This window comes from Poecilia reticulata, linkage group LG5 (genome assembly GCF_000633615.1).
Source record: "Poecilia reticulata strain Guanapo linkage group LG5, Guppy_female_1.0+MT, whole genome shotgun sequence".
Lineage (NCBI taxonomy): Eukaryota > Metazoa > Chordata > Actinopteri > Cyprinodontiformes > Poeciliidae > Poecilia > Poecilia reticulata.
This window is the reverse complement of record NC_024335.1, coordinates 5136124-5145588: the sequence shown is the minus strand read 5'-3', so window position 1 is coordinate 5145588 and position 9465 is coordinate 5136124. Positions and strand designations below refer to the sequence as shown.

The following is a 9465-nucleotide window of genomic DNA, read 5'->3' as shown; positions in this document are numbered from 1 at the left end:
AGTTAGTTTATGGCTGATAGATTCCTGGAGCAATTAAAAAAGGATCAACTTCTCCTCAATGAAACAGCTGCTTGGCTCCGCCCTCACATGTCCATATTTGGAGCACTTCCACATTCCACGGGCTGGTGGGCGGAGCTATGACGCCACCTGTTTCTGAATGGGCCGTGAGGCTCCAGCTCAGCCTGCCGGTGTGGACAAAGTATTCAGGGACCGGAGACGGTGGGACTGGCGGAGAGTAGCACACGAGTTCGGGATACACGACTTTTTAAAAGTTGTGTGGAAACATGGGACTGCCTCGGGTCAACTTTTTCTTCTTTCTATTTATTATTCGAGTTTTAATCAGCCTTCAGTCAAAAGAACGTAAGTACTTTTTAAATCACGTTGTGTAGAAAAGTAGTTTAATGGCTTTTCACTGGACCGCACCTTATGAGTCAGGAGGCTGGAATTTAAAGTTTTGCTTCCGATTTGGCTCTATTGTTTTCCAGCGGCAGCGTAAACTATTCTTGCTTTTAATTTTTATTTAAACTCTTATTTGTTTTCTGTGTTTGTTTTTGCTTTATCCTTAGCCAAAAAATAACCCAGAGCAGCGTATTTCGAGTTCTTCTGTTCATTTATTGAACTTGCAGTTGCAATAAAACCCAATCATTCTGAAAATACTTTGATTATCGCTTTTTCTTAATAACACCATCCGTCTTTTTTAAATTGAATCGGCGTCTGCCTCTGGAGCTGCTGAAGGGGGGCACCTGTTTCCTGATTTAACATGTCACACTTTTTTTTTTTTTTTTTGTTTCAATCGGGTCACGCAGATTCATGTATTTCCCCGCTTCATGGTCGTTTAAAAGCCCACGCCTTTCTCAGACACTATTAAATCTTGCACCCTGAGCCCCGGAGGACACGGTCCCTGAAAATCTGAATCAGACCGACATGGCTGATTAAAACGTCAGAGCGTGGCATGTGCCCCCCAGGAAACAGCCTCCCCACCCTCACATCAAAACCGAGAGTTTTTCTTAACAGCTCAATAGTTTATATCTGAACCTTGAATTGGCCAAAGGGGATTTTTGTGCTTACTTATGTATATATTATACTGTAATACAATTTAGAGACGGTGCATTATTTAAATGGACCCAAGAAGAACTTAATTTGGGGTTTCCTTCCAGTTCGTAATCTTACATTTCTGTGTTTTACAGATTATTTTAAACTAATGAAACCTCAAATCAGTTTCCAAGAAAACTTAAATAGAAGGAAATTTAAAGCAGACTTGTTACGCTCTAGTTTAAATTATACATTAACTTTACTCCATATGTTAGTAGCAAGATAAACCGTCATGGATACCCTCCACAAGGAAGCAAACCACAAAAGGCCATTGCTAAAGGAGCTGCTCTTACTCTATCCAAGCATGGAAGTGGAAAGTTGAGTGGATGGAAAAAGTGTGACTGTGGCATTCTTATCTTCTGAGAAAGTGAACATGTTTTTTTGTTTGTTTTTTTATCACATGTAACCTTAAATTAAGAACACAATTAAAAGTTTATATATGACCACTTTTCAGCTGACTTACTGAAATAACTTCATTATTTAATAAAATTGTAATTTATTGAGATTTTTTTACAATTCCTTTGACAGCTGTTTACTCTTTTAAAATTAGATCCAAGCACATTTAAAGCAAATTTGTACTTTAATTTATTCTGATGAACAAATTTAAATTTTAACTGCTTAACTAAAGAGTGTAATTGGCATTCTTAATCTCATGTGCTATTATTATTATTTTTTTTAATTTAATCTGTACTTAAGTGAATTTTATAACGTGTGTTTGTCCAATAGTAGTCTGTCCTTTTTTTAGTTTTAGTCAGTGTGCCTTTTGGGGAGTTCTCCCTCACAAAAAGAGATTTTCTCTCAAGGTCCTTGCTGGTAAAATAGTGGTTACATAAATTAAATAAAACAGGACAGTCGTGTCACGGCTTTATGTCGATGAGTCAGACGTTATCAGTTGAGCGTGAACTGGCTGTAACTAAGTCATATATTTCTGTTTGTCCCTGCAGATGTGCTGCTAGATATGAAAGCTTCTGGGTCAGAGTTGGGATGGTTGACGTCGCCGAATGAGAACGGGGTGAGTTATTATACCTCTACAGGCACTTTTAGGATTCCAGATTCACAACTTGAGACTTGACTTTTTTTTTTACGAGGACGACTTCTGTGAAAGTTTGGTGTAAAACCTGCCTGGTGACAATGACAGAGGCCTTCCTCTTGCTCATTTAGCTCCACTAAAAAAGCTCTCTGGGAGAGATGGAATGAACGGCAGCTCGATGAGGTTTGGCAGAGCGCAGCTTGTCTTGTGTTAATGTTACCCTTTCATAAAGAGCTTATGAATGCCGTTAAAATGTCAGGGTTCAACCTACATTTAAATGTACTCTACCAAAGTGCGTTTTACAGGGCTACAGTGGATTACTCTTTATGTCCAAACCATAAAGCTAAATTTTCTCTCCTTCTATAAGCAGAGATAACACTCTGAAGAGATATAGAAAGACGTTACAGAGAGAGAAAGAGAGAAAAAAAGTCTCATCCAGATGTACAGAGCCATCTTTCCCATCTCTATCTATAGTTCAGTGGCTTTCCATCCAAAATAAGAAACAGGATATGGCCATTTCCAGAGCGTGGTCTGTGTTTCTTGTTGCACTCAAAGATCTAAGAATGTACGGATTGGCGTTGTATTGAAAAGGATTTCCCTGTTTGTCCAATTTGAGCTTTGTTCTACTGCAACTTTGTCTCCACTTGCAAGATTTATTTAGTTTTGCACGTAGGATCATTATTTTCTAGAGCCATTTTTTTTTTGGCTGTAAAATTTCTCAGTAGTTGCATATTTAAAGGGATTGCCATGTTGGAAGACTGAAGCAGTTAACACCCTACCTGGGGAAGTTGTAAATTTTGACATTTTTAGTAGACTCAATCAAAAAACAAGACAATAATTTCCCATGGAGTCGAAATTAAGCTGGAAAGCTGGAATTTATCAAGAGTTCAGCATCCAAAATGGCTGCAGCATCTTTAAAATGTAGCAAAATGGAATAAATCAAGAAAGCTTTTCTATTTTAAAATGGTTAAAATGTTATTTCACTCAATGCGATTGATCTTTTATGAACCTTTATAACCATTGTCACCAATTTGCGTTGGTGTATTGACTGAAGAGTTCAGTAAAATTGAGACAGGAAATAAAGACAGGAAATGATGTGCCACCAGTGACCAGAGTCCTGTCTGAAATAAAAGTAAAATGGTTTAAAAAGTAGAAAGATTATAGTGCTTTAAGTTGCTACTGCTTAATTACAAAGACATACTTTTCTACTAGTTAGTTACTCTGAACAGGAACGCGCTCTCTTCTGCGTTCAACTCATCTGCGGTTCAGTCTTTTCCACATCAGTTGTAAAGTTTGAGGACTCAAGCTTTCCCTAAAACCTTCCCGAACTGCTAACATATGATGTGTTAAATTTTAATCAGGACTTAAGTCTTTTAATCTTTTTACACGTCAGTGCTTCCCTCTAATAAAAAACCCTCTAATTGCTGGTGACTTTGCTGCCATGCCTCTCTCAGCGCTCTGCTTACAAAGCTTGTTTAAGGGCCATAAATGTTGGTTCTACTGTAGTAGTTGCTGGGTTGATTCCTTCCACGCATGCAGCCACGTGTGTTAATGGAAAACCACACACGTCGAGAGCGCACAGCACATGCCCAGACGATGCTAATGTTTGGGAAAAAAGCTTCAGCAGACTTCTGAGCTTTAGGGGCTTTCAAGAAAGCTTGAGCAGGCCTGTCGCAATAAGCTATAAATTACATTATAAATTAGCTTCTATTTGCATGATTTAACATTTTTCTCTTTTTTCTCTCTGCTAAAAATTAGACGACAAATGTCTTCAGTTGGATGCATATCCCTTTTTTTGAAGGACAGTTTAGTTTATGGAGACTTGACAATTCATTGCATTTGTTGCTTCTGTTTTGTTTATTAATTTTGCATTTTTATGCCATTGCCATTGTATTAGTTCAAAATGGTCTCAAAACAACCATAATACCATTTATCTCAATAACTTCTGGAACAATTTATCATCCAGCATGATCGTTATCGTGACAGGCCTGAGCATGAGTGAATTGTCCGCCTTCATTCGGGGATATTGATGCCATTTTTTGTTATCTTCTTCTTGCAGTGGGAGATTGTTCAGACGGTGGTGAACAGCTCACTTTTATACACATACAGTGTTTGTAACGTAGACTCTGCTGACCAGGACAACTGGGTACGGACAACTTTCATTCAGAGACGCCCGGAGAGCAGCCGCGTCTCTGTGGAGCTCCAGTTCATCGTCCGGGACTGCAACACCTTCAGCGGTGCTTCTGTCACCTGCAAGGAAACCTTCAACCTCTTTATGTCGGAGGCCGACGCCGACGTGGGAACCAGCTTCCGCAAGGGGCAGTTCCGCAAGGTCGCCACCATCGCCCCCGATGAGGTCACAAGAGAGCGGGTGCCGAAGGTCAACACCGAGACGAGGACAGTGTTCCCCCTGTCCAAAAAGGGCTTCTACCTAGCTTTCCAGGACATGGGCGCCTGCGTGGCCCTGCTGTCCGTCAGGGTTTACTACAAGACGTGTCCGTCCACCGTGCGGAGCCTGGCAGCCTTCCCAGAGACGGTTGCAGATGCCTTGAGGGAGGTGGAGGGAGCCTGCGTGAAGAATGCCGTCAGTCAGACCACCCCACGCATTTACTGCACAGCTGAGGGTAAATGGGTGGTTCCCATGGTGCAGTGCCAGTGTCTCCCAGGATACGAAGCCACAGAAGGCTCCTGCCAAGGTAAGCCTTGCCAGAAATCTGCCTTCAACTGTGTTTGTCTTGCTTTGGGTGTTGTAACAAATTTGTCTCGGCGGTGGGGGGGTGGGGGAATGAGTGCCCAGGAATGCTAATTATATCAGGTTTGTTTGGAGATAAGTGCCAAGAGAAGGCAGCAAATAAAGGTTTCTTCATATCACGCAGAAGAATCAATCTGAGAGTAAATTTCAACTGTTTCCCTCTGATGCATCATCATATTTGTACCTTTTGCCCAACATCCCTTTGTTTCCACCCCTGGTGTCTCCGGTTTTAAGAACAAGGCAGGGCTCAGACACGGTTTTACGACTTCCCGTGAAAATGCAACTCTATACAGCCGTTGAAATTTTTGTCCTTTTACGTCATAAAAGTATTTAATGTGAACTTAAAGCCTTAGAAAGAGATGTTGGAAAATTGCTGTCTCTCATATGAAGCTAACGTTACATTTCTTGAAAACTCAAACACAAATTCTATTATGAAAAATACAAATCCAAGAAGGTTTAAAACTGACATGAAATGTAATTTCTTCTCTTCTTAGACATTCATACAGAGTCCAATGTTCAGAGACATGTTTTTACAGGAAGTTAAAATTATCCAATGAATTGTGTATTACTTTGGTTTTTAAAATTTCACAACAAAAATGAGCTTTTGCAGGCAACACAATACTGCTGAAAAGTTGGACTTTCTAATTCTAATGCATTAGGCCATTTAATTAACCATCCCCTTTTTGCTTCTTCTGAAGTTGAAATTCCCAGTGGAAAAATCAGATGTTTCACAAAGTCCACCTTGAAAATGACTCATTCTAGGCCTTGTGAAACTCTTGAGCTGGCTTTCCATTATAATTACCTCAAAGCTGCAGTTATCCCTGTTGTTTCTTCACGGTGTGCTAACACACTTTTTCCTTCCACCCAACTTTCTAAATATATCCTTGCATACACAACTCTCTGAACAGCCAGCCTCTTAGGAATGACCATTTTTGACTGATTAATTTTTTTTCAGGAATATAATTTCCAAACTGAAGGTCATATGTTCCTTATCTACACACAGATAGATATAGGAAGTGATTAATATTGTGATTAATGATCACTATATTAATCACTAAGGGATTTACTTGAGTTAATCTTGGGGATTACATCTAATGAAAACACAGAACTGTTTATTGTAATAAAATATTACTACATACAAAGGCTGCTGCTTTCCCTACTACTGAACAGTTTTCTTATACACTTTTTTCTTCCACCCAACTTTCTAAAAATATCCTTGCATACACAACTCACTGAACAGCCAGCCTCTTAGGAAGGACCATTTTTGACTGATTTTTTCAGCAATATAATTTCATATGTTCCTTATCTACACACAGATAGATATAGGAAGTGATTAATATAGATATTTAAGGGATTTATTGAATTAATCTTGGGGATTACATATAATGAAAACACGGAACTGTTTATTAGAATAAAATATTACTACATACAAAGGCTGCTGCTTTCCCTACTACTGAACAGTTTTCTTATACACTTTTTTCTTCCACTCAACTTTCCAAAATCTTGAAAAAAAAACAAAAACCTATATACATATATATATATATATATATATATATATATATATATATATATATATATATATATATATATATATATATATATATGTATATATATATATATATACATTCAAGTAAAATAAAATGGATGTCAAAATATAAATGTAAGTAGAAGTAAGTTTCTAAAATAGGAAAAGGACAGAGCGCTGGCGTTCATGCTCTATGTGCTCTGTTTGCATGTATAGAAAAGTTGGTCTGTCCTTTGGTATTCTGGGGTGTGGTGTGTTGAACTATCTGGAGGAAGCGTGGGAGGAGAAACGGTACGGAGTGAAGAGGAAGGAGGGAGGAAGGGCCGTCAGTGTTCTGCGGGGATTTCAGAGAAGAATTCTTTCTTCCTCACGTCACCGCAGTACCTTCAGTGCTGATTGACGGGAGGAAGGGCTGTGTGAATGTGTCGCAGTGACTACCTGAAAGCGCCATGTGTCTTCTCCTCGCTGGAATTTGTTTTGGGCAGGTCGCTAAGGCAACCAGAACCACAGATTGCAGGGAAGAGGCTGACACACCTTTCAGGGGTTAGACTGAGTCAGGCTGCGGTTTTATGACTCCTCGCAGTCCGAGCCACCTTGACTGGCGAAGACATTTATTTTCTGAACCTGTTCCTGTAAGATCATTCACGCAGAGACAGGGGATCAGCTTTTATGGGTTCTAAACGCAAGGGAAATAATCTTTTAAGTGGTTAATGAAGTGCTTTTGAAGCTGTTGAATGTGGAGAAATATGGTCTTTTTGTTTGCATTTTGACTCTTTATTCACTGATACAACCTCCTCCACAATTATTGTAAAATATTGTGCAACTAAAATTAGAATAAATTCTTGTAATAGATACTTTAATGCCGTTGGCTAAAAATGGGATTTGGAGAATGTGTTTAATATCCTTTACCGTCATATTTCTCGGTGGCCAAAAAAAAATAAACGTACAATTATTAACATTCTTAATCATATTTCTTTAAGTCAATTACATTTTTAAAATAGGCTTTTTATGACTTTCTGTGTCGTACGTATATCAATATGGTCTCTGCTTATCTTAAAAAATGGAATAGACCACAATACAGGTCATTTAGTTAATTAATTTGATATTTTTTTCACAGTTTAAAAAGTTGGGACATAACAATATTCTATCAAAACATGATTAAAATGCAAATAAAAATCTAATTAATTAATATAAGTGATAAAGAACCAAAATAAAATAATAATTAAACGGATATTAAGGAAAAGCACCTTTTAATACAAATATTATCTGTTCCTTTATGTAAAATAGATGTGTTTGATCTTTATGAACAAGAACTGTGCCAGAAACCAAGGCACGTTCACTTACCTTCTACATTTTGAAGAGCTTCATATCATTTTTTGAACCAGAAGTTATGAATTGAAGACCATTTTTTAAAAACACATTGAATAACTTAAAAAAGTGGATTTTAAGTCAACAAATAAGTAATTAACATTTATTTTACAGGAACCATTAATTGTGATTACAGTAATTTCATAGGAAGGGTTGGATTTGTCAAAATAATATTCAAATTTTACATTTATTTTAATCCTTTTTGCTGTTACTCACCAGGGAAGCTGCAGTCGCATATTTTGCGTTGCTTTATATAGACTAAACAAACAATTGATTAGAAGGCCAATTAACTGATATTGAAAAGTTCAGCCCAACATACCAGGAACTGATAAGCACTGCACTTCAAAGCACAAGTGTTGCAATCACATTGTAAAAAAAAAAAAAAAAATCAAGATGGAACAGAGGAATGTTTTAATCTTTAAGGTTTCTCATAATAGCCAAACTGGGAGATGGAAACGGAAGTTGGCACAAAAAGGCAGGAAATTTGCTTCGAACAGGGAAATGTATGATTCCAAAGTTTAGATGATAACCTGATTAATACGACAGAGGAAACATCTGTTGTTACACGAGGGGAGGGGGGGGGAAAGGAAAGAAAAAACTGTGATCTTCTGTCAGCCAACGAGAGAAAGTGATATCCTAACAGGCCCATGTCTTGCGTGTGGATTCCACTGGCGAGCCCAACTGTTGTGGGAAAAGGAAGCAGGAGCGACATGAGGAGGAATGCTGACTGACACAAATAAGCAGATTGTTCTTTAGTGGACAGTTGGTGCATGAGGGGAGGTTAGATTTGAGGGCTGCTTAGTTAGGTGTGGGGTGTAATTTAGTCAAGAGGATTAGCAGAGCCGCAGGACAGCTGTTAGCCAATGACATGCCCCACTCGGTCTCCTTTTACTCTTTCATCCGGTTGTTAACACACGCAACAAGCTCCCTAATCCACGCTCTCACTCATTATAACAATGGCTTGAGCCACAAAGAGCGAAAAAATTGTTTCGATTATTGGATGCAGCGGTGCGTAATTCATGTTCTTTTGAGAGTCTTAGCACAAGAGAGCGTGAGAGCATCAGACGAATAAACGCAAAGATTATAATTTGGAAAACATCCAGCCATCTGATGCAAATGCTTTGTATTGGAATTTGCATCAGATATGCAATGCAAACACATGGTCAGCATTTAGATAGGCGTTGTCTATTGCCAAAGTTTGCATTAACAATGTTTGGGGTTTTCATACACATGCTGTCATTTATGAGCTTTATACGGAGCAATGCAACATGTTTATGGCACCACTCTGTCCAATCTCACAGACAATGGATGAATGGGGCCGTAGTTCCTTTAGTACGTGACAGAGGTCCTGCTGTTCCAGCTCCAGATAAAATGGGCAGGCCCCCTTTTCTTATTCGAAATAACCTCGGCTACACCCCCCCTGTCGCCGAGTGACTCCCCAGAGAGCGCTTCTGTTGGTGCTCCAGACCTTAACCCCCGCCGTCCCCCCTCTATTCATCTTCATCCCACACTCAACCTGCTCCTTCTCCTCTTGTGCACCAGCACTACTTGGGGTGCAAAGGTCCTTCTGCTTTGGTGGGGAAGCAACGCGCCCACGTCTTTAATCCAACGTTCGCCCGACCTCTTCTCTCTCTCTTCAGAGCAGGCGCCAGACTAAAGGCAGGTCCTCAGAAAGCAGAGTGTGACGAGATCTTTAAA

General features: G+C 39.2%; 1 protein-coding gene across 1 annotated transcript in view; it reads left to right on the top strand.

The window, feature by feature from the left end:
* Positions 1–203: 203 nt before the first annotated feature.
* Positions 204–9465, top strand: part of epha2a (eph receptor A2 a) — a 17901-nt gene continuing 8639 nt past the window's right edge. Inside the window, exons 1-3 of the mRNA XM_008408688.1 lie at positions 204–360; positions 2037–2104; positions 4182–4818. Coding sequence (XP_008406910.1) covers positions 285–360; positions 2037–2104; positions 4182–4818 — 781 coding nt within the window. The 5' untranslated portion in view covers positions 204–284. The remainder of the gene's footprint in view (positions 361–2036; positions 2105–4181; positions 4819–9465) is intronic.